Source organism: Misgurnus anguillicaudatus, chromosome 6, assembly GCF_027580225.2.
Source record: "Misgurnus anguillicaudatus chromosome 6, ASM2758022v2, whole genome shotgun sequence".
Classification (NCBI taxonomy): Eukaryota; Metazoa; Chordata; class Actinopteri; order Cypriniformes; family Cobitidae; genus Misgurnus; species Misgurnus anguillicaudatus.
The window spans coordinates 24,590,343-24,615,796 of record NC_073342.2 but is presented as its reverse complement, the minus strand read 5'-3'; the positions used below and the strand labels follow the sequence as shown (position 1 = coordinate 24,615,796).

At 38.4% G+C, this 25,454-nt stretch overlaps 2 protein-coding genes across 3 annotated transcripts; one reads left to right on the top strand and one right to left on the bottom strand.

Moving 5' to 3' along the window:
* Positions 1-475: 475 nt before the first annotated feature.
* On the bottom strand, positions 476-6,397 carry isl2a (ISL LIM homeobox 2a). Of its 2 annotated transcripts, none has more exons than XM_055191809.2 (6): positions 5,587-6,397; positions 4,974-5,163; positions 3,879-4,096; positions 2,681-2,964; positions 1,642-1,809; positions 476-1,122 (listed from the first exon to the last, which is right to left on the bottom strand). In XM_055191809.2, the coding sequence occupies exons 1-6, from the start codon at positions 5,642-5,644 to the stop codon at positions 1,006-1,008; spliced, it is 1,035 nt and encodes a 344-aa protein (XP_055047784.1). In that variant the 5' UTR covers positions 5,645-6,397; the 3' UTR covers positions 476-1,005. The 2 variants fall into 2 exon arrangements, with proteins under 2 accessions (XP_055047784.1, XP_055047783.1); XM_055191808.2 differs by having other exon boundaries at positions 3,879-4,141; positions 5,587-6,392.
* Positions 6,398-8,033: 1,636 nt separating this feature from the next.
* On the top strand, positions 8,034-24,090 carry etfa (electron transfer flavoprotein subunit alpha). The gene is made up of 12 exons (XM_055191810.2): positions 8,034-8,186; positions 8,932-9,081; positions 9,165-9,246; positions 12,184-12,266; positions 13,529-13,628; positions 14,475-14,585; positions 15,001-15,102; positions 17,458-17,526; positions 17,654-17,736; positions 20,867-20,932; positions 21,948-22,028; positions 23,779-24,090. The coding sequence occupies exons 1-12, from the start codon at positions 8,148-8,150 to the stop codon at positions 23,812-23,814; spliced, it is 1,002 nt and encodes a 333-aa protein (XP_055047785.1). The 5' UTR covers positions 8,034-8,147; the 3' UTR covers positions 23,815-24,090.
* Positions 24,091-25,454: the final 1,364 nt, after the last annotated feature.

Here is a 25,454-nt window from a genome sequence, read left to right as displayed (position 1 = left end):
ATTTTTTAAGAGTCGATTGTTTTAAATGATTCGATTATTTTAAAGTGAGTGAGTACTTATTCACGCAATATTTAACCTCAAAAACATTTTACTCTGTAGTCAAATAGTAAATATAAAATAATTGTGAGGACTTAAAAACCCCTGAAATGACCTTGGTGTGTAGGATATGCGTATATGGAAACACAACGTGTAATGTCAGCAAAAAGATTATCCAGACAGTCAAGTAACAATAAACTGGTTCATTTCTGTAGTGTAATTTGATAAAAAGCCAGAACAAAATTTCCAGTTTCTCAGCTGAATAAATTCAGATATCATGACACTGTTGGCTATTTAATTCTGTTCACGTTGCTCCTGTTGTCTTCGCCAGATCATTTGTCAGTTATTTTCAGTAACTGAAATATTTTTCTAATAAAAAAGGATATGTAAATGTAACATGATATAGTTCTCTTTGCATGCAGGGTTTCTCAGACATAAACAGCATTTAAGGTCGTTTATTAAGATAATTTCTCAGTTTTTGGTATGGACGGTTGTCCTGACAATAAATAATAATAACTTACTTTTTTACTCGAGAAGTTTATACAATCTGTCCTCCATTCGTTAAGATAAAATATTTTACAGCTCACTTTTTATACATCTTCGAAGATCATGCGCACTGAGACAAAAGTGGCCCATGTCTCGTTTTATAAGGAAAGACCACTTGTTGATAAAGCTACACAATGATGGTCTTTGAATAAACACTGTTAAGACTGCTGTTTTTGTTGAGTCAAAACTCAAATTATGTGTTCATATTCCGTTTGACATCCTCGGTATACGGTCCGAATGCTTCAAAAACAGTTTTGTAACACGTCTGAAAAGCCCAAAGTCGCTTGGTCGGCTTCCTCCGTTTGGCAAACTGTTTAAATCCATCTCGGTTAATCCCTTTCCCCGTTCGAGCTGGCGGTGAGGTGATGGGTTTTCATGCAGGGTGGGTGAGGGCATGCTGGGGCTGGAGTCTCCCGTGACCTCTCACGTCTCCACGGGACTGGGCACCATGCTGTTGGGAGTGTCGGGTAACTGGGATGACAACGAGGTCACATCACTGCCCGACGAGTTACCCAACGAGCCCGATTCGGAAAATGAAACCTGTGGAAGGATGAAGAGTTGGTCGATTAATTCGGGATTAATGTACATCTCACATTTAAGTTTGAATGAAATGAAGAGTTTTGCGTACATCAACAACTTTGCACGTGTCTGTATATTACTTAGATTATTACAAAAATCACAGCGCAAGTAGGCTATATGTGGGTGTCATTTTTTTTTCTGAATTAAAAACAAACAATTGAAACCATCACAAAAGATCTAATGAATTGAATGGTTATAATGGAAACTATAATGGTCTCTTTGGGTTTCTGGTAATGTGCTGGCTATTGTTATCTGGTGGACAGCAACCGATTAAGCAATTAAATCATGTTGAGATAAGGCCCAAAAACACACTATACACAGTAAAGCATGCATAACACCTCCAACTGTCAGAAGCAAGTGCTTAAATCATCAAACCTCAATATCATCGCCTTAAAAAACAGGAATTATTTTTTAACTACGCAGTTAATTGAATACAAAACTAAACGTGATGCACTGATAAGTGGTAGTCTTTGTCCTTACCAGCTGTTGAAAAGCCGGCTGGTCCAGGTCACTCTGTAAGGCAAACTCGCTTAAGGCTTTCCATGGAGGCTGATAGGTTTGAACCTCTACAGGATTTCCCTGCACTGTGGTGTCATGTCTAATCGGGCTGCCTGCCACCAGAGGCGTTCCCGTGAGACCCTGAAGATTCTGCACGAGGTAACAAGAGGAAAACCCTTAGCGACACCTATCACATTTCAATTAAACAGCCTAACACTAATAATACACGTGTCGAATCATAACTAATAACAAGAATAAAAAGATGTACAACGAAATCATTAAACATGACAATGCAACGATAGATAGATAGATAGATAGATAGATAGATAGATAGATAGATAGATAGATAGATAGATAGATAGCATATTGTTTTTTGTGTGTAAAACATTTGCTGTAATTATGCAGCTGGTTGCCAGTAACTTACTGTAGAATATAAAGACTGAAAATGTTTCATGTTTACTTTGTTAATAACTTTGAACAAACTGTTGACAGTAAATAACATAAATGTAAAATCTACAGTAAGTTACTGGCAGCTAGTTGCCAGTAATACTGTAATTTCTACAGATTTTGTTTTACAGTGATAGGCTATAATTGTATCTTTAATACATAGTAAATAATAAACAAGAACAATAGTAATATTTAAGATAGATGTAGACTGACAAACAAACATATGACAACCCCACATGAGGCCTAATATGTTTATTTAGTAAAACTTTTCCATTATGAAAAAAATAATATTTTTAAACAATAGACAAAAATAATAGTTGGTTTATTTATGACCGATGGATAGACAGAGAGATATAAACAGACAGACACACTATATCATAATAGCCTACTAAAGAATTATCGCAAATTAGTATAAATATTTACGATAGACCGATATTTGGATAGATAGATAGATAGATAGATAGATAGATAGATAGATAGATAGATAGATAGATAGATAGATAGATAGATAGATAGATAGATAGATAGGTTTCAACAGTAACAACATAAATAAACGGCTTTTTTTTAATCTTACCGTTTTATCGCTGTGTTGTTGTTGCTGTAGTTGTTTCATGAGTATGGACCTCTTCTTGTCTTTGCAGCGCTTGTTTTGAAACCACACTCGTATGACGCGTGGACTCAGGCCGGTCATTTCCACGAGCTGCTCTTTCATTAACGCGTCCGGCCGCGGGTTCGCGTTATAACAAGTCCGGAGAGTGTGAAGCTGCTTTTCGTTTAATACTGTCCGAACACGCGTGGTCTTCTCCGACTGCTTGTGGACGTGGTTCCGATGAGGTGGCTGTCGAACTGGCACGGGTTCTGGAATAAAACGCACACAAATCACTTTTCATTTTAACAGGCCGTTTCATTATTCAGACACACTGCAGAAGTGCACGCTTTGTTAAAGGTTAAATTGTGCATGCATGCGTCGGTTTGTAGCCAAGTGCATGCCAGTCAAAACACCTCTTAGGGCCTTAATGCTGTATGTGCAAATTTGTTGAAGGATCGACAGGAATATAAAAGTATAACAGGCAATAAGTGCCTGTACAACAGAGTAATATGATGGTAAACTGGTGACAAATAATCGAACAGCACATTTAGAGAAGTTACAGTGCTGTTTAAACAAACGACGTTTAAAGAAACAGCTCAACTTGATGTTTTAGTCAAATAAGCTCATTTTAATTTTAATATGACTTTTCACGCCAGCTAGTAATGTTTCTTTGCATATCTTCTGGTAACATATACAATGTAACGCATACAAAATTATAAAATACATATATGTTTAAACATTTCCATTTGTGGGGGAAAACATTTTTTTCCACAATTAAACGTTTCAGGAACGCAAGCATAATTTCCAAATATTATGCCAATATCTATAAAGGGTTTCAAATAAATTTCCTCAATCTCAGCCTGCAGTCGCAAGTCCACTATCAGTAATTTTACACGAAAACAAAACCTTCAGATTGTCATGCAGGCCTTAAAGGCAAACTAGTAAGTTAACTTTAAAAGACTAATTTACCACCTTTAGCATTATTTTACCCACTTTGCATGGCATATAAAATAAAAACATGTCAAAATTCACACACTGTACACAATTATAGTATTAGTTAGAATTTATCTTTATTTTACAATAATTTTGGTTGTTGGCCTACTTTTATTAGTAGCAATAATAATAATGCTAGCAACAATGTTATATTATCATTATTGTTTACAGGCTTATTATGTATTATTACCTGGAATGTGCAAGGGCCTGTTGGAGTGAATGTTTCCGGGACTGATGGGACTCCCCGCGGATGCGCGCTCCATCAGCAGCCCGTGGTCCGCCCGGCAGAGCAGCTCCTCATCCCGCAGAGAGAACTCATCTCCCGGCAGCAGATGTCTGCTACACACCGAGCATCTGAAACACTCCATGTGATAGACGTTATCCCGAGCTCTCATCACCAGATCACTGCTGCAGAAACCAATGTTACATTTGGCGCATTTGATCCCGAAAAGCCTGTAAGTTTCAGAAGAAACATTTTCTTATTTTTTATTATTGGTTTCAAAATTCATTTCGCAAGGCCAAAACATAAACGTAATAAACTTAAAGTCTTTTTGTTTAACACATTGCAAATGTACAAATAACGCTATACACATTGCAATGCAGTTAATCTTTCTCTAAATAATCGTAAGCACTAGTATAATACGGATATATTCATGAATGCATTTTTAATAGAGTATAATACAATATAACACGTGACATGGGATGTTTGTCGTGTTTTAATGCCATCTTTACAGCTGTGACTTACACAGGGATTAAAATGTTTTGTAGGGGTGCATGTTAACTATTTCTAGCATACAAATGAGCATTCTATATTCATTCATATATGCCAATATAGAAATTTCGTAAAGAGAATTATACTGCATTTCAAAACAGGCTTTAAAATAAAGTTAGCTAAATAAAGTTTACATTGTACACATTTTTGTGTCATTTTAATGAGTTGATTTTGTGTTAAAATAAATATATTTTAAAGTTAAAAATAACACAAAATGTGTTGTTCCAATAATAACACACGAGTTAGACTAGCTAAAACAAAAACGCAAGTCAAGAATCCCAAGCTTTTGGAATTTTGCAGGAACACAATTATTTTCCCCAAAAAAATTCTGGAGCCAAGATTGTTTACCAAAGAGTTCATGGTTAAAAAAGTTTCTATTTTCCTGCACCAGATCAACATACAAGATTTTCTCATATCTCTGGATTACTTTGGGTCAGAAATCTCTGCTAAAAAGGAGGCCCAGCGAAATTCCAAAGCTCTGAAATCACAAATACGACAAAAAAAGGCACCTACCGTACATAATCTCTTTTGCAATAAGTCTTGCCATCTCTGACGAAGCAAGTGCACGTCTCATCCAGATACTGACTGCATTCTGCGCACTTTAGGCAGGCTGCATGCCATTCCAGGTCCGGGGACACTCGTAGTATGTATTGATCATGAATCTGACTCCCACAGCCGACACACATGGCGATTCCAGACTTCTCTGGATATGGAAAGCAGGGATTAGCGTCCTCCGATGTAATCCCCCCAAACACAGCCATCGTGTAAATAACTACAAGCGTGTATACATATGAGCTCGTGTATCACGCATGCTCACATGCCTCTGGACAAGAAAATGCTTTTCCTATTGTATTTGCATTATAATGGTTCATGACATCGGGTGTGTTTGACACTGCACCAAAAATTGTCTGCAGATGTTTTTGTTAATTTAGAAAAAAAATTATGTACATATTATGAATCTGAAATTTATCGACTATTTAAGCATAGTAGCTACTCTAGAGCTTTTTTAAAAATTAAGATTTTTCTTACTGTCTTTCGAGCGGTTTAAAAACAAAACAAAACTAATTAAGCATAACCAATATTCAAAGTTAAAGGAAAAAACTTTAAGTAAACACCCAGCACTTACTTTTTGAATGATCCCCCATATCACCCAAGAAAGAAGGATGGGGTAGAATATCCACCATACAGGAGGGTTAAGGCAGAAACCGATAGAGGAGGAAATGAAATGGGGAAACGGCTTCGTCCCGAGCTGACTAATAACTTCTGGCCGAGGAGCCTGTGGGAAGAGCAACACACAGACACGGGCCCTGACGTCACGGGGGCCTGACGTCACATGCAAACCTGGGCCACGCGCCCCAGAATTTCAGCAGCTCGACGCGCAGGTCCGACCACGGGCAAATATTTTGAATACAATAAACCGAGTCACTGATGACCAAACACGCACTTTTGTTTCTTTAAACGTAGCCGTGAAACACAACATCGTCTACAACATCATGAAGCAACAGTTAGGATATACAAGAAAATGAAATTGAACGAATATGCAATTGGTTATTTTTATCAACATTTTGTGGAAAAAACATATCACTCACTGCGATGTCATTTACATCAGATGTTCAGGGAATAGCTGGACCATTGCTATCTCAAAACTATAATAAAATATACAGCCTATATTTAAATATCTCACTTCTCAAATGAAAATAAGGTAAATATTTGACTTAACTGATATTAATTTACCAAACACCGTCTATACACGAGAACTTCAGTCTATACGTTCTGGAGAGCCCTCTACTGGCCATGAAAACATAATTACGAGCCTATTCACAATTTATGGTGATTTATATGCAGCACTGTTTTACATTATTTATATTCTTGCACGTAAAAGTTTCAAAATTTAACAAATACATTATTTTCTTTATGTATGAAACGAATTTATTATGAAAATAATATGTACACGTTATTAAATTGCAGCTTATTAGACAAAAACAACTATGAAATGAACAAAAGCATTTCGCAACGGCCGATTTATTTTGACAGTGAATGAAGACTGTTGTTAAATATTTTAAATCGAAATATCTTTATTTAAGGTTCTATGTATTTTTCGTTATAAAATAGACCTACATTCATTTTAACATAATAAATTGGTTTGTATTTCAACTTTTTATAAACTATAAATCTGCTTAGCCTTTAAGTAAATTTTACTACGGTTATTAACACTAATAAGTAAACCACAGCTAAGTATTTACTTGCAATGTCTTGCAATACAGCGTTCTCTCATCACATTAAACACTTTACGCAACTAAATAAAAACGTTTTATTCTTCTTTTCCTCTCCAGATTAAATGCACCTATTTTATTCTTTCCATGGTTGTAATAAAATATTGATGCCGATTATCATTTAGAATATTTAATGTGGATAAAAGGGCACACATATTTTAAGATGCGATCATAATGAATTATTTCGTTTCTTTACTTCAAATTTGTCATTCAGAAAAACAAATCGTCTTCACTTTACTCTCACAGAAGTGACCGCGTGTCGAACCTCACCTTTGACATTGACCCTTAACCCAGAAAAGAATATATTTCATTTACTATAGAAACAGTGTTGATGTCATGAGAGAAAAAAAGACCATCTAAAAGATTGCAAGTATATGTGTCAAACGCGTTATAAAGCTCAGATGCAAAACCCTCTAAAAAGTGCGTCTGACTTTTTTCCTGTAAATTAATTTTTTTATCAGACGTTTAATGGATTTTGCCAAATTTCTGAATGACCTAAAGCATTTTAATCATAACTGTATGAATATTATTAACGAAACTGTCCGAATAAATTATTAATGCTGATACTTTTAATTGTTTTTATAATGAAATATCCGTGATGCATTTAGTCGGCTATTAAATTTTATTTTTAGGGTTGTATTCTATTGAGTAACGTTAGATTCATAATTTAGTCATTTTTTTAGCTACCAAAGATTTAAAATCTCGGAATTTGAATTTTATAAACAACAAACTTAATAAATAAATAAATAAATAAATAATATTTGATTTTTGTCTTTTTGGAAATATCTAAGAAAGCAAAACTGGACATTTGATTACACTAAAATCATGCTACATTGTTTATCATAAATCACGTGAATATTTAAAATAATCTCAACAAAACTAATCAATACATTACTACAAAAGTTGGATAGAAAAACCGAAACAGGGAACGTTAATAAGCAATATAAGAGCAAAAACAAAATGTTGCTTTATTTATAGTTTAATTATAATGTTAGTTGTACAGCCGTTTTGTTAGATTGTGACTCTTCCCAGAATTTAAAATGACAAATAAAATAATGACAAATAAAAAAATTCGGTCCTGTAGTAGACCCTGTACATTTTTTTTTAACTAATCACACATGATTGAAGTAGTAAAAGCCCCACCTCCTCACCAAATCCCCGCCCATTCTGACAAAAAAGCTTGAATTAGTTAATTCTGCCATTTCATAGATTGTATTGCTAATTGTAACTCACATATCATCAGAACATCATACCAACTAAAATCACAAAGTAAAAGCACATTTATGACGTTACAAAAATACAGGATTAATGAAAGGGGCGTGTCTCTCAGAAACCATCGAAATCTCGCGAGAACTCCGCTCTACGGCATATCTCCTTGTGACAGTGTGGCTACTGGCAGTGTGTTTCTGTAATCATGCTTAAAGCAGTAAACAGGACGTATCTCAGGCAGTTGGTAAGATAAATTCGTCGTAACAATATATTGATCAATGCACAAATTTATAAATGCTTTTATTCCTTTTCAATATCCTTTCTAGAGTCTAGAAAGACGAGGTAACTTAGCATGCTCGCTAACCGACTCATTTAGTTTAGCAGAAGTTGTTCGACATATCAAACTGCTCTTGCTGTTATTTCCCAATTAAGTTTTGTAAATAGTATTAATTTCCGATAGGTGATCGTTCAAACATGTTGTCAGGACTTCAGTTACATTGTTAACACACATTTCTCATGATCATGCAGCAGCATGTTAGCTAAGCAGCTAGGTGAAGTTTCAGACAGTGTGATAGGTGACCTATAGTAAGTTTGCCTCTGTGTTTTAAATCCAACCACAAATATTCATATAAGGTTTTCAAATGTTAGCCTATTTAAACCAATATCACCAGATCATAATCATAAAGCTGCATATTTATCTGTCAAGGTTATGCAACATGTCAACAATGCATTATGAAACCAGATCAGCTGATAGACATTCAGCGGATAGACCTTCATTCTGAAACGTATAATATTGACCTAAATTGTTAATGCATATAACACTTACATGCATAACATTGTGTCTATTATGTATATAGATTTCTAATGACCTCTGTTACAGTACAGTGGCTCCAACATATCAGTTATTTTGGGAAAAGGGTCAGCTTGCTATTTGTATCATACTCTATCAGTTTTGGTAGTTTACTAAACACATGAGTTTTGTTTTTCAGTCCGGTCTGATTCAGAGGTTTCAGAGCACTTTGGTTGTTGCTGAACATAACAATGACACACTGACCCCCATCACCCTGAATGCCATCACAGCTGCCAATAAACTGGGCAGTGAAGTGTCCTGTTTGGTGGCTGGTACGAACTGTGCGAAGGTAACATCTTTGGATGTCCATTGATTTATTTGTAGCCTGTTGAAAGGTTGATTTTAGAAGTCTGATTATGGGTTTTTGGACAGGTTGCAGAACAGCTGACCAAAGTTCAAGGAGTGAAGAAAGTTTTGGTAGCTCAACATGAAGCATACAAAGGCTTATTACCAGGTAAACCAGACTTAAATTTTAGTTAATTTTTTGCTGTTGATAAAAGTGTGACATGCTTGTCATGTATACCAGTGGTTCTCAAACTGGGGGCCGTGAGATGGTGCCAGGGGGGCCCCAGTTTTATGACATTTTATAAAATACATTCATTTAACATGAATTCTGTGTAATTAAACCTAAAAACATAAGGCTACTAGCCAACAGCACTACTTTGTATAACTTAATATGTTTTGTTTAATTAAAATGTTAAATATTAGAACAGTTTCTTGTTCTAAATTTTCTTTGGGGGGGCCGCGAAGAAGTGCACCGTACACAAGGGGGGCCGCATGCGGAAAAAGTTTGAGAACCACTGATGTATACAACACATCCTCGAAAGGTGACCTTTGCATTTAACCCATCCCAGTAAATAGTGAAGACACAAATGCAAGTCCTGACACACACAAACCTGTAGAAGTGGGCAGCTATCCCTACAGTGCCCGGGGAGCTTTTAGGGTTAAGGTGCCTTGCTCAAGGGCACCACAGTCACAACCTGCACTAGGCGACTACTAAGGCGACCGCCCGCTCGCCCTAGGCGACTACTAAGGCGACCGCCCGCTCGCCCTAGGCGACTACTAAGGCGACCGCCCGCTCGCCCTAGGCGGCGACTAAGGCGACCGACCGCCCGCCCTAGGCGGCGACTAAGGCGACCGGCCGCCCGCCCGCCCTAGGCGGCGACTAAGGCGACCGGCCGCCCGCCCGCCCTAGGCGGCGACTAAGGCGACCGGCCGCCCGCCCGCCCTAGGCGGCGACTCAGGCGACCGGCCGCCCGCACGCCCTAGGCGGCTACTCAGGCGACCGGCCGCCCGCCCGCCCTAGGCGGCTACTCAGGCGACCGGCCGCCCGCCCGCCCTAGGCGGCTACTCAGGCGACCGGCCGCCCGCCCGCCCTAGGCGACTACTCAGGCGACCGGCCGCCCGCCCGCCCTAGGCGACTACTCAGGCGACCGGCCGCCCGCCCGCCCTAGGCGACTACTCAGGCGACCGGCCGCCCGCCCGCCCTAGGCGACTACTCAGGCGACCGGCCGCCCGCCCGCCCTAGGCGACTACTCAGGCGACCGGCCGCCCGCCCGCCCTAGGCTACTAAAGACTACTAAAGGGCGACTACTGACCGCCCACGGCGTCTACTAAAGGGCGACTACTGACCGCCCGCCCGCGGCGACTACTAAAGGGCGACTACTGACCGCACGCCCGCCCGCGGCGACTACTAAAGGGCGACTACTGACCGCACGCCCGCCCGCGGCGACTACTAAAGGGCGACTACTGACCGCCCGCCCGCCCGCGGCGACTACTTAAGGGCGACTACTGACTGACCGCCCGCCCGCCCTAGGCGACTACTAAAGGCCGACTTCTGACCGCCCGCCCGCCCTAGGCGACTACTAAAGGGCGACTACTGACCGACCGCCCGCCCTAGGCGACTACTAAAGGCCGACTACTGACCGCCCGCCCGCTAGGCTTGCCGCGATAGTCGGTGAAACGGTGATTACCGGTGCTTCAGCCTCTCACCGGTTAGAACACTTGCCCACCGCGACACCGTCGTTTTGATATTTTCGTGTAATTAAATCATTTAGTTTCGTTAGAGAGAGCAAACACACTAACTGAATGTGTCTGCTGAGCGGAGCTGAACGCGCGTCCCGTCACAGAGTAGCAGGTGTCAGATTTCATTTATTTCTATCAGAGTGTGTGAGGCAAGCTGACTGACCAGATGATAGCAGAAGCCGCGTGCTTACTCGTTTTTGTTATAATATACATACATGATGTTTAATATAAGCGAGATCGTTTTGTTGTTGTGTTTTTCATCAAGAAAAATAAACCCATCATTCAAGCAGCGCTTTATGGAGAAGTAGCCGGTTGCTCTGCTTGGGACTGTCGGGTTCAGTCAGAACTACCTGCGCACATTGACTCAAGCACTTAATTAAACCAGCTGTTGCACTCGCATTGCATGCAAATGCATACGCGATTTAATGCAGCATACGCAAGAACTGCATTTAAACAGTTGCGTAATTCAAAAGTGAAAGTAAAACGTGCACGTCTGCATGCGCATTTATAAGCCCCTCCCACACGGTGATACCGGGATCACCGGGTTTGTGACGCGCCGATTAACCGGTGGGAAAATTCTGTCACCGCGGCAACCCTACCGCCCGCCCTAGGCGACTACTAAAGGGCGACTACTGATGGCCCACCCGCCCTAGGCGACTACTAAAGGGAGACTACTGACCACCCGCCCGCCCTAGGCGACTACTAAAGAGCGACTACTGACCACCCGCTCGCCCTAGGCGACTACTAACGGGCGACTACTGACCGCCCGCCCGCCCTAGGCGTTTACTAAAGGACGACTACTAAAGGGCGACTACTGACCGCCCGCCCGCCCTAGGCGATTACTAAAGGGCGACTACTGCCCGCCCGCCCTAGGCGACTTCTGCCCGCCCCCACATACTTCTTATGTTGTTCCCTAAGCTGTACCTTAATAGTAACAATAAATTAGTTTGCAATTTGGATTTTTTTGATCCCATGTCCTAATAAATGTTATTTTAACTATTTCTGAAGTGTTTATTTTATAAAGAACGCCGCTATCTTACATACAGTGAAGTAGTCCCTTCCTAGATTGTTGGCATTTGATGGTCGAGCAATCCATATCAACCAATTCAGCACCACCGTCATATGTAAGAAAATATACATTAAGCAACCCGCTAAGGTATAGTTCGGAAAACACACCTAGGTAAGGTATACCTGTAGATAATGTATACCTTTAGAGTCTTCATAGCACGCTAATAGACAACATTATCAGGAATCGCAGACCTGGTAGATGAATAAGTTAATTTGAATAGGATCAAGTGTTTGTTTGTTTTCATCTGATGTTCACTGAGGAAAATTTGAATTGAAAACAATCTGGTTTCTTTCACAGAGGAGCTCACGCCGCTCATCTTGGCAACCCAGAAGCAGTTCAGTTTCACACACATCTGTGCAGGAGCCTCTGCATTCGGGAAGGTAAAACTCAAAGATTCCAATCCAAAAGGGGAAAGTATGACAGTCTGCATTATTGATCCATGTTGTATCTTATACACTGTGATAAAACACTGACTTAATCATTTTCTTGTAGTAGTGACCTTATATCTGGACCCTTTGCTGTGTCCAAAAAGCCGGCTGAAATTGATTTATCCTCTTTATTTTCACATTTGTATAAAATACTTTTTTTATTATCGTTTTATTTTTTTAAATACATATTAAAAGTCTTTTTTATTGCACAAATTTGAGACCTTTTTACTTTATTTTTGTTATTTTGCTGATAAACCTTTTTTCAGATTGAGCAAAGTTTTTAAATTTTTGCCTTCATCATTTTTTCTTGGCAGTGTTGTGCTTGTGTATAGCTCAGTGGTTGCATTAGCAGCATGAAAGGTCATGGGTTTGAACCCAGGGAACGCACGTACTGATAAAAACGTATACCTTGTAATGCACTGTAAGTTGCTTTGGATAAAAGCATCTGCCAGATGCATAAATGTATTTTTTTTAATTTAAAGATGCAGAAGATAAAAAATGAAGATGCATATTTACCTACCTTTTTATTCATTTTTATATTTTCCCTCTCATTGCAGCCGTGATAAGTGAAGCTAATTCATATATAATGCAGGATTTTATAGTCACTCTCATTTCAAAGTTATTTGATTATTTCGCAAAGACAAAGCACAAATGGGAAATGGATTAGAAACTCTCGTACTGCTGAACCGCTATCAGACTTCGTACTTTTGGAATTGCGAGAGAAGTCCGTCCGCAATAAATGCGCCTCTATTATACGCACGGTTATTTGTCATTGCACGGCCAAACTGTCAGGCTGCAGATCTAATGGTATTTAAATTGAATTGTAATACATTAAACAGTATCTTATGTAGCCTAACCCCAGACCAAAGAGATGTATTAGTCTCAATTTCCTCACTGGCTAAACCTATTTTATTTGATGGATTCTTAAGTGGTGGATTTGGTTTCATTATGTCACTATATAAAACACTTGAATTACCACTATGCAATATTTTTCAGCTCTAGACATAACTTAGAGCTCATTTTCAGACTCGCCCCCATATTTATTCCGTCTGAGACGCAGGAAGTTCTCAGACGTGAAAGTTTTTGGTCAACGTCTGCCAAAAAGATGCTTTTGCAAAGAAATCAAATCTGATGCGTTGCAGATAAAAATGCGTATGTTTCAAACTTATCAAAGTGCTACGAATACTTTTTAAGATGTGCATCTATATTTGCAGAATCTTCTTCCACGAGTGGCGGCCAAGTTGGACGTCGCACCCATTTCAGATATCATAGAGATCAAATCTCCAGACACCTTCGTGAGAACCATTTATGCTGGTAAATGTGAAAATATTTCACCTTGATAATATAGCGCGACTCAATATAACTGTTGGGAAACATATGCCTGCTTTTGAATAACCTTTCAAATGCATTTCATATTCTCATTGTTTAACGTCTCGGCTGATTGGATTTCTGATTTAGGAGTCTGGCTGCTGGTTGGACGCTCGCGCAGACAGTGTCTCATAGCCACTGGGAGCACGTCGTATATTTTCATTTGAAAATCAGAAGCGAACCCTGGAGTCCTTTTGTCCCGCTTTGCATGTATTATTTTTCAAATTCGCCATTTGTCGTCCATAAAATCCTTGCCTGCCATAAATACTTCCTAATTTCTCGTGGCCACTTAATATTTGGCAAGCACGGAGCACTTGTTTGAAAAATCATATTTATGGGACTCTCTTTGTAAATCAAATTTAGGCGTTTTTCATGCGAAACATGAAATGAAAAGTGGTGTTTTTTGCCACTTGTTATTATTTATAGGACTGTAAAAAACGTTTAGTGGTCAAAATCCATAAAACAGATTTCCTATTAAAGAAATTAACAATAACCGCAAAATTATCCACAAAACTCGCTGTGGTGGGCACTATTATGTGGTTACTAACATGTTTAAAATGATTTTTAGGGTGGTGGTGGTGATTTTAGAGGGTTTTTTTTTTTGGGTGGCTGCCCACCAATAACTTGCGTCCCTCCTACAATGTATAATCATGAGATTTCATCAATCAGGCCTTGACTAACATAAAGTATGAGTGATGCTTGTTTAAGCAAATATGATACATATGTTCAGTATTGTTTCTGCTTTGGCCTCAGTTTTGTGCTTTACTTAATACTTGTATTTTTCGGCTACAGGAAATGCTCTTTGTACTGTCAAGTGCAATGAAAGCGTCAAAATCTTCACTGTAAGAGGGACGTCCTTCGAGGCTGCCGCCGTAGAAGGGGGCAGCGGCACTTCAGAGGAAGGTAAACGCAATGGGATGGCCCCACACAGGGTTTAGATTAAACCAGGACTACGCCTTAGTTATATTAGGAGATTTAAGTAGTGTGCATCTTAAGACAAAGCAATGGCACTGAAGTATGTCAAGATCCAGTGCAAGATGATTTTAAATTAAGCCAGCTCAAACATCTATTTTAGTTTGGGACTATGATGAGCCCTGTCCGGGGCCCCGCCCCTATGTTTCGTTTAAGGGTCATACTGGCTTTAAAACCACACACTAAGATTTATAGTTGTTAGTGTTGTATACATCCTTTGCAAATCCTCCACTCTGCTGTGAGGTTTTGATGGGATAGTTTGTTTAAACGTTGGATTTAAAGGGATTATAAAGAGGTCGGTCTGTATATTTGGACATCTTCTCATGAGATGTTTTTGGCTTTGCAGTCGCCTCATCCGCACCTGTTGGGATCTCTGAGTGGCTAGAGCAAACTCTTTCCAAGAGTGACCGACCAGAACTCACCAGTGCTAAAGTGGTCGTGTCAGGAGGTAAGACTCTGGAAAAAATAAAAGTGATGTACAATATTTTGTGTTATAAAATAGATGGGTTTGGTCTTGGATGCTGATTTGTCACCACAACTTTTCAGCCATACTTAAAGTTGCCATGAAAAAATGTGTTATTTTTTTTACAAATGTTATTTTTTTTTTACAAATGGTTATTCTGTGAGCTTTATTATTTATTTTAAAAATTCATGTTCCCTCTTAATCTTTATGCGCGAGGGTGGGGCCCGGGAAAAGATCACAGCGACTGGCAAGTAACAATATGATCCAATCAGTTCTTGATGGACGAAATCAAGAAGGGGTCGACCGATTATCTATACATATACTTAAATAATAGGCTATTGAACCAACTAATTGTGCCTATAATATGGTATTAATGTTATAGTTTTATGAAAACATTTGCGGTCTTTTTACAGCTTCATTATGTATGTTGTTAAAGGCAATTCATTTATTTACACTTATTTTATGAATTCTAATTGTTTAGTTAATTGTTATATCCATATGATAGTTCATCCATTAATGTGCAACATGATTAACTGAATGCAATGATAAAATCATCCAAAGTCAGATCACTAGGTAGCAATCCTGTTTATGATATGCATTTCAAGGAGTTGTAGCAATACATCCCTTGTGTTTAAAATATAAATCTCTTTCCGCTGGAGCGATGTTTTAAAAGGCACCTCTGAGAGTTTTTTCCCCTCGCTTGGCAAGCCGATCGGACGTGACATGGGGGTATGGCAGCATCGACGATCCCATTTTTTAATTCGAAGTTCGAAGTTGTGACACCCTTAATTCTTATTATTATTACCATTTCTTAGCATTGAAAGTTTTTGTCAGAGCCTGGGTTTTAATTTTGACATTTTTTATTTTTACAACAGACATATCGGTTTAAAATATTGGTTATCGGTCTACTTAAAGGCGGAGTCCACGATGTTTGAAAAACGCGTTGGAAAAGGAGACGGGCCGACTACCAAAACACACTTATAGCCAATCAAATCAAATCAAATGCCGGGTTGCGTATGTGTGGGGCGGGTCTATTAACAGAAGGTCCAGATTCTATTGGGGTAGGGGCGTGTTTGTTTAGGTGATTTCAAATATCAACATTGGCTTTCAAACATCATGGACTCCGCCTTTAATCAGTAATAATCGGTATCGGCATCTGCTCTGAAAAACACATATCGGTTGACCTCTAAAATCAAGTACCGCCCAACCTTTTTTTTTCTCAATTCTGAAGCCGATTCACTGGGATATACATCACGACAGAGAAAATAAGACAGCGTTACTTTTGTTTCGTGCCGACTTTAAATATGCAGTATAATTAACCAGTTCACCTAGCCACTGTGTATAGATAAATATTATTGTTAGTTTACATGTTACAAACTATATCTTTTAGCAAAATGATTTACTTAGTTTACCTGATTTACTAAGGGTTTAAATAGTTTATGTATAATAATTAGTTAATACTCTTTATATGTACCTACACGCTAGTGATGATATGAATGTATAGTATTCAGTGGCGTCCGGTGACTTCTTTTTTTGAGGGCGCTCGATGTGAAGTTCGTCACAACATGTATGTAGCCCATCATGTGTGTGGTTCGTTTTTTCAAAATATGTGTTATACGCTTCGAGAGATCCTATGTGCATCAAGTGTCTTGTCAAAATAAGTGCCTGCTGGAGATGCGTCTAAAGGGATTATGATAAATGAGACGCTAGCGTTTCCCAGATACTCGCATAATATCATGCGTGATCGGAGTTGTTAACGGAGTGTCTTGCAGGTATTTGTGAACGTGAGCGTCTCTTTTATCATAAACGGTTTTACGCGTGTGCAGCAGGCACTTATTTTGACAAAACACGTGATGCACAAAGGATATCTCGAGGCGCAGAACACATATTTTGAAAAAAGGAACCACACACGACACTCCGAACATTTATTTTGAATTAGCCCCCCTCGGTTTAGCAGTCACTAGCCGCCACTGATAGTATTCGTTTTGAGGGTGTGGAAAGAGCCATGTTTTGAGCTCTATGAAATTTTGATATAGCAGCAAAAGTGATATGTATATTTACAGTATAGCATGTTCATTTGTACATTTGTGAAAAACTTACTAATCAATAAATTACTATAAATATAAAATGCTTTCCATGGGGACTACATCAACCCTTATATGTTTGTAGTTAGTTTGAACTACAGGACATGTTGTCGGGTATTCCCTGGAAATTTCCAGACTTTTTTTTTGTTTGTTCGGAAAATCAATAGTAAACTGAGACTGTATTGATCGTGCTGGAGTCATAACCTTGTCAGTAATTTCATGTTATATGCCCATCTGCCTTCTCTCGTCACAACAGGGCGGGGCCTAAAGAGCGGAGAGAACTTCAAACTGCTGTACGACCTCGCTGACAAGCTGAACGCAGCCGGTACTGTGTGACATCACTTAGTTTTGTCATGTTGAATCTGATCTGGCGTCTCTCTCTTTGACGCTGCTGTCAGTTTTATGTTTCTACATTATTGCGTTAAATCCAACTAACACAATTTTTCTCGCAGTTGGTGCCTCCAGAGCCGCCGTTGACGCCGGCTACGTCCCCAATGACATGCAGGTCGGACAGACAGGAAAAATTGTGGCTCCTGTAAGTATTGCCACATATTGACATCTCATTTCTTTTTTTTTATAATGTTCACCAAATGCCACGTGAGAGGAAAAAATCTCTAAATTTTCACAACTCCGTCTTTGTTTAAGACGGTTTTATAAACGTTTGTCTTTAAAGACAACAATGTCTAGTTGTGTTGTACTGTTTGAATCCAGAAAAATGGATCCTTGTTGGCCTTTAAAAAGGTTAATTTTCCATTATCCGCTTTGAGTGAAGCCTCCCGACTGTCATTATCTACACATTAGCGGAGCTTTGAGGCGTTGTAATGTAGTTAATGGCACATTCCGGCTTCTAAATGATTTACCAGAGCCATTAGTGGAGCTCAGGTCCGCCCTGAGCTCAGACCGGCCAATTCAGTCCCGAACCCAATTCTCCAAATGTTTTGACAAGCTTGTCAAGCGCAGCCCGACCACCGTGCATTAGTATTCACCCTGAACAAGTCCCGAATGGATTGTACCAGCGAAAAGTCCAATACAATGAACTGGAGTGTAGAGGGATGAGCATTGTTTTGGGTCGATTGAGTAGGCATATTGTGGTTAATCGTAATGTTTTTTGGCCCTTGGGGTGATGGTTTGATGACTGGATGTTGATGATTGAATAGTTTTTACGGATTGTGTATATGAGATACATTTGTGACCTGTGGTGTCTGTGAAAATATAGCAAAATCATACTACATAATGTAAAAAAATATAAGAATAATTTTACTAACTAAAATTTCAATATACATTTTTGTACAGTGTTGCCTAAAGAGAAGTTTCACCTGTCTGCCATTCATAGGACAAACGCATGCTATTATTTAAGTCAGTGTTGCTGTGTTTGGCACGTGGGTGATGTTTTGCCCAATGTTTATGCTTTTTTTTTACTAACGGCTTTAAAGTTATCTAAAAAATGCTTTTAGATAGAGGAAGATCACAAAAGTGAACCACCAAAGTGATGGAGATATTTGTGGGTTCCCGCACCTCGTCCCATCTGAAACGTCGCTTGCTTTTAGAGTCCCTGCCGCCCGCCTGCGTGTTCACAAATTGAAGCGACGGCCCCCGGGAGAGCGCGCAGCCACATTAAACTGCACTGAAATATTCATGGAGCAGTGCATTAAGCTGAGAGCCACTGATGTACCTCTCCCACGGGAGACGGGTGAAGGTTGGGGGAGGAAGTAAAGGGGCTGCTCCCCACCGCTCCCCCTGAGTGCTCCTTCTTTTGAGTAATCGCGAGGAGGTTGCGCCTTGGACTTTTTTCGGATGGGAGGTTAAGAGAACGGTTCTGTGCTGGTGCTGACATGCTTGCTGGTTTTAATTCGATTTGATTTAGAAGACGTATGATGTGGCTAAATTGTTACTTTTGTAATTTATTGTTAATTTAGTTAAAGGATTAGTCAATTTTCATAAAAAAATCCAGATAATTTACTCACCACCATGTCATCCAAAATGTTAATGTCTTTCTTTGTTCAGTCCAGAAAGGAATGTTTTTTGGGGAGAGCATTTCAGGATTTTTCTCATTTTGATGGACCCCAGCACTTAATAGTTTTGGTGCAGTTTAAAATTGCAGTTTCAACGGACTCTAAACGATCCCAAAGAGGCATTAAGGGTCTTATCTAGCAAAACGTCATTTTTGTCAAGAAAAATAAAAAATCTGCACTTTTAAACCACAACTTCTCGTCTTCCTTCGGTCGTGTGACGCACCAGCGCGACCTCACGCAATACGTCATCACTCAAGAGATCACGGATGACGTATGTGAAACTACGCCCCAGTGTTTACAAGTGTGGAGAAAGAGAATCGTTCCGCATTGTTGTATGTGGAATGATACTAATTAATGTTTTTGTGTCAGTTTATTGTTTAAAATGGTCCGCAAATGTGCGTTTCATATATGTAACACGTGACCTTTCCACGGCATTACGCAATTACGTGAGGTCGCGCTGGCTCGTCTCACAGCCGGAAGACGACGAGAACTTGTGGTTTAAAAAACCCTTATGCCTCGTTTGTGATCGTTTAGAGTCCTTTGAAACTCTTTTGAAACTGCAATTTTAAACTGCATTAAAACTGTTACGTGTTGGGGTCGATTAAAGTCCATTAAAATGAGAATTTTTTTTTGAGTTTTTCCTCAAAAAACATAATTTCTTCTCGACTGAACAAAAAAAGTTATCTGTAAGTAAATTATCTGGATTTTTTTTTTTTTAAAGAAAATTGACTAATCCTTTAATGTATCAATCATATATTTATATTTAGGCATTTACCAGACACTTTTATTCAAACCGACTTACAAAAGAGATGAAAAACTGTATTTTTAAAACAAAATCAGAAAAGTTTTTAAATGCATTTAATTTAACTAAAATAGTCTAAAAATGAAAAGACTTTCATAATCAAAAACAAAGAAAAATCTACGTTTTATTTGTTTTAGGCAAACACTACTGTTGTTATTATTACACTAACAGTTAGTGATGTGTTAAAGGAACACGCCGACTTTTTGGGAATTTAGCTTATTCACCGTATCCCCCAGAGTTGGATAAGTCCATAAATAACTTTTTCATCTTCATGCGTGCTGTAACTCTGTCTGACGCACGTACCGCTTAACTAGCTTAGCACAAAGGCTGGAAGTAAATGGCTCCAGCTAGCATACTGCTCCCAATAAGTGACAAAATAACGCCAACATTTTTCTATTTATATGTTGTGATTTGTATAGTTACAGCCTGTACAAATAACAAGGTCATATGAGACACAGCCGTCTTTTAACTGTATACAAACTGGGAACTATATTTTAGGAACACAAGGTACTGTTAATTGGGCGGAGTGATTAGCGCAACTTTGACCGAACTCTCTGCTCCTCACTGTGGGGCTTCTCAAATCACTCCGCCAAAGTATCAGTGCTTCGCCTTCTGGGAATATAGTTCCCAGTATGTATACGGTTATTGGGAGGGGTATGCTGGCTGGAGCCGTTTGCTTCCAGTCTTTGTGCTGGGCTAGGCTAGCGGTGGGTGCGTCAAACAGAGTTGCGGCGCGCACGGAGATGAAAAAGGTATGAATGGGCTAATCTAACTCTGGGGGATACGTTGAATAAGCTAAAGTTCCAAAAAGTCTGCGTGTTCCTTTAAAATACGCTGTTTTTACTTTACAGGAGCTGTACATTGCAGTCGGCATCTCTGGTGCTATTCAACATCTGGCTGGAATGAAAGATAGCAAGGTATAGCTAGCAGCATACACACACACACACAATCTAATACACTTAAGAGATATCATTTTCTCTGCTAATCGCCTCGATTAGAAGAAACTCCACCCTTACCAACCATATCTCAGAGAGTTTCATAATGTGCCAAGTTAACTTGCTCTTAAACGTGACTGTCTATTGGACCAGAGAGCTTTAAGAGCGATCTGGAGTAGCTTTTTACCTGCATTCATAATTCATCCGCTTTTCCGCTCCGTGTCCTTGGAATACAGCATCATAATCTGTCAGACTGGTCTTGAGGCGTCTTCTTCATACTAACCCACTGCCATCTTCACTTATATGTTACAGACACATTCTCTATGACTATGATCTATAAGACTATAATTTGTTTTAAGTTATAGCATTCAGAATTTTTTTTCTGTCAGTTTGTTTTGTAATATCATACTTTTTACAGATCAATGGTTGTTTTACTTTAGTAAGGACTATATTGATAATGTGCTCGTTTTAACGTTTAGTTTGAGAAATACTTCACTTGAATAAGTTTACTTGAACCTTCGTCATCTTTACAATTGTAACATAAATGTGAATAAAATTTAACATCCGATACAAAAATAGCTATAAATAATGCATAGAAACACTTCGAACTCAAAGACAATAAAAACATACATTAAAGTCCATTGTTGCCATAGACTTTAATGTATGTTTTACTGTAAGAGTCATTAAATTTTTTTCTTTATATTCACTATTTTTTAGATTAAAAGACACAATAAACTAAACTCAAAACGGATAAAGCACAATATTTTTATGGGGTGTTTTCTGTCCTCCACATTTTACATATTTAGGCCATATTTGGCTAGTCCTGGTACTAGCCAAAATACACTAGTCAACATTTGAAGTGGATCAAAAAAGTCAAGACAAGAACGAAATATTATATACCTTTTATGAAAGGTTTTGATCCACTTCAAATGTTGAGTACTATATTTACTTTTTTTTTTGCATTCCTTTGTGTTAAAATTATTTGTTTGTTTTACAGACCATTGTTGCCATTAATAAGGACCCAGAAGCGCCGATTTTCCAGGTGGCTGACTATGGCCTGGTTGCAGATCTTTTTAAGGTAAGAAATAGAGTTGCATAACGATTAATCACGATTAATCTATTGCAGAATAAAGATTTTTTGTTTGCATGCATATTTGTGTGAACTGTGAATAATAATTATGCATATATAAATATGCACACATGCATGTATAATTTTAAGAAAAAATATATATTTATATTAAGTATTTATATATAATATAAATTATACAAAAATATACAAATGTATATACACATGTAAACTTTTTTTATAAATATGTACATGCATGTGTGTGTGTGTATTTATTTATACAAAGTTATTATTCACAGTACACACACGTACACTACAAAAAATGATTTTCAAGAAAATAAAATCTTAGTATTTTTGACTTGTTTTCAGTAAGAATATCTAAAAATTCTTAAATTAAGATCCTTTTTCTTCATGAGCAAAACGACCCAAGAAAATAAGTCTAGTATTTAGACCAAAATATCAAATTTAGGTGATTTTGTGCATAAAACAAGCAAACAAATCTGCCAATGGGGTAAGCAAAAAAATCTTGAACATTTAACACTAAATTCAAGAAAAATTCAAGAAAAATTAGCTTGTTTTATGCACAAAATCACTCTCATGACCCACTACCACAATTCAGACATAAAAAATGTTTTGTCCAATGCTTAGAAATGCCTCACGGTCTTTAAAGCGCCAACTAAGGATAATGTATACATAAAATACGATATGATCGGTGGATCTCATTAACATAACAGATCTTTATCAGGTCACCAACATTCAAATTAGGCAACTTTGTCCAATCAAGTGTGTTTATTATTAATAGGGCTATAAATTCTAACTAGTGACCTGGTGATACCTCAACCAACCCAGTTTCTAGTCAAACCGTACAGACAACCCACTTAAAGTATGATGTTCAAACTAGCATACATCTTTGTTAATTTATTCTATAGAAAAGGCACATTTTAAATTATTAATGGTCTGAATTAATCAGTGGCAATCGTGGATCGAACCCGAGACCTCTTGTCTAGTCCAGAAGCTACATACGTAACTTCCCTACTACTGATTCAGTAAGTGATAGTCAGCATAAGTATGCGGGTGTAGTTTTTCACTATTCATTTTGTGTATCCTGGGCTTTACACGCCCCACTGCGTGCTGTAGTTTGAAGGTGGCACATGCAGTCCCGATGCCAGAGAGCTGGCACACACTAACGGCCCGTAGCCATCTGTTGTCTGTGTTTACCTTGTGTAACGCAAGCTTTATTTATTTCCCCGTGTTTGCCCTGTCGTTCATCTTTAATTCAGGTGTGCAGGTAAACTGTGTAAAAGTGATGGGCGATCGGTGCAGGTCTCGGATCAGTTTACGTGTCGATCACTCCTCGGATAACTGATTAAAATGTATGGGCTTTCTCTCACTTCCTTAAATTGAAAACGGATCCGGGGACATATTGGGGTGATGGTGTCAGTTTTCAGCCCTGGCTGGGCAATATCAGAGCGTTTGAACATATAGGAGGGCGTTCTCAAATGACGACTGCTGGGTTATGTAGCCCTACCTAGAATGCCGTTTAGGGCTCCTGCATACTATAGAAGACTCGGATATGAGTCAGATAGGGATTTTAGATCCACTTTTAGGGTCAGTTTAAATTCTAGTGAGAATACAGCAGGAAAGATTTTTGTAACTTACAACAAATCAAATAAGGTGACATGTTGATAACCATACTCTATGGACAGAATGGCATGTATCTACTGTTTATATCATATACTTGATTATCTTTGTTCAATTCTAGGTTGTGCCAGAGTTAACTGAAGCCCTAAAGAAGTGAGACCTCACAAAAAATGGTCCTTACCTGGAGAACATCACTTAGAGACCTTTGCTAGGAGCATTAAGTCTGGAGCAGATGCTGTATTTCAGATCATATCTGTTTCTTTGAACCAACTACAGAGTATTTTCATGTGCTACCAACAACTAATGTAGACATCAGACCACTTCTTTAAAATTCAAGAGTTTAGTGACACATGAACTTGAAATTCTTGATAACATGTAATTATGTAGAAACACATTTTGCAGATTCTTGCTTAATAAATATGAATGTATTGTTGGTAATAGTAGTAAAGTTTTTATTCCATGTTGCCATCAATTCTTGAATGATTGAGATTGATGTTGTGTAATTCAAAATCTTAAGATACAAATGGACATCTAATATGTATAATTCTTATTTATCTAACAGTTGTAAGTGGATGTCTTTAAATGATTTTTAATATACATATGTGACCCTGGATTGGATTTTGTGGTCCAAGAAATGTTAGGATAGGAGTAGGACAATATTTGGCCGAGATACAACTATAGACCAGTTCAAATGATGTAAACAACACTGGTCCAGAAACACTTCCTGTTACAGTTTGGGACAGTTATTTTTTTATTTTACATATATTATTATCTTTAAGATGTTTGCTTAACTTTAGTTAATTCAGGTTTATATGTTCTGTTGGTTTATTTTATCCCAATGTTTATCTAGTGTTAAAAAACGGAAACAGGAAGTGCTTCTGGACATCTTTTGAACTGGTCTATATGAAAATCTGGAATCTGAGGCAGCAAAAAATCTAAATATTGAGAAAATCACCATTTAGAGTTGTCCAAATGAAGTCTTTAGCAAAACATTTTACTATTGATAAATAAATGTTTGATATATTTATGGTGTAAATTTACAAAATATCTCCAAAGAACATGATCTTTACTTAATGGCCTAATGATTTTTGGCATTAAAGAAAAATAGTTTTTTTACTCATACAATGTATTTTTGGCTTTTGCTACAAATATACCTGTTGCAACATAAACAATTTTTACATTCTAAGGACTTAAAGGGCACCTATGGTTCAATTCATGATTTTACATTATCTTCGATGTGTGAGTGTGTATTAGTACATGTTAACGATATGCAAAAGATACATACCCCAAAGTAAACGATGGCGCAAGTTATCATCTCCAAGGTAAATCTCTTTTCTTGGACTACAACAAACACACGGATTGTAGGCAACAGTTTACTTCTTGGGATTGGTGATGTAGACAAGACCGCCATTATCATATTTCCTCCCTCTTCGGACCCACAGCCTGTAAATTAACGCCTGTTAGCATTGCATTGTGAGCGAATCTTTCAAACATGGTAAGGAGCGTCACTTTCCAGCTGACGTCAGAGCTATTCAGGCCAATCACGTACAGATAAGCTGGCCAATCAAGGACACAGTGCTTTTCAAATCAATGAGTTTTGTACAAAATCAGTGTTTCAGGAAGACAGGATATCTGGAGATACAAAATGTACAGTATGTGGAAAATAATGTTTTTTTTAACCATAAACCACACAAACACACTGTATTACACCAAATACACAAGTTTTTTAGCAATGAAATATGTGCTCTTTAAGTATACAGGGTCGCATGTTTTGATGGGGTTAGCTGTCTGGTGTTT

Bases quoted from the DNA above. Each gene is read 5' to 3' on its own strand.
- isl2a (XM_055191808.2), bottom strand. From the start codon at position 5,644: ATGGTGGATATTCTACCCCATCCTTCTTTCTTGGGTGATATGGGGGAT. The intron at 1,810-2,680 runs GTAAGATTAAAA...TACCTCGTGCAG, and splicing joins AACAACACAGCGATAAAACG to AATCTTCAGGGTCTCACGGG. The intron at 1,123-1,641 runs GTAAGGACAAAG...ATCCTTCCACAG, and splicing joins AGCCGGCTTTTCAACAGCTG to GTTTCATTTTCCGAATCGGG.
- etfa (XM_055191810.2), top strand. From the start codon at position 8,148: ATGCTTAAAGCAGTAAACAGGACGTATCTCAGGCAGTTG. The intron at 17,737-20,866 runs GTAAGTATTGCC...TTTACTTTACAG, and splicing joins CAGGAAAAATTGTGGCTCCT to GAGCTGTACATTGCAGTCGG. The intron at 20,933-21,947 runs GTATAGCTAGCA...TTTGTTTTACAG, and splicing joins CTGGAATGAAAGATAGCAAG to ACCATTGTTGCCATTAATAA.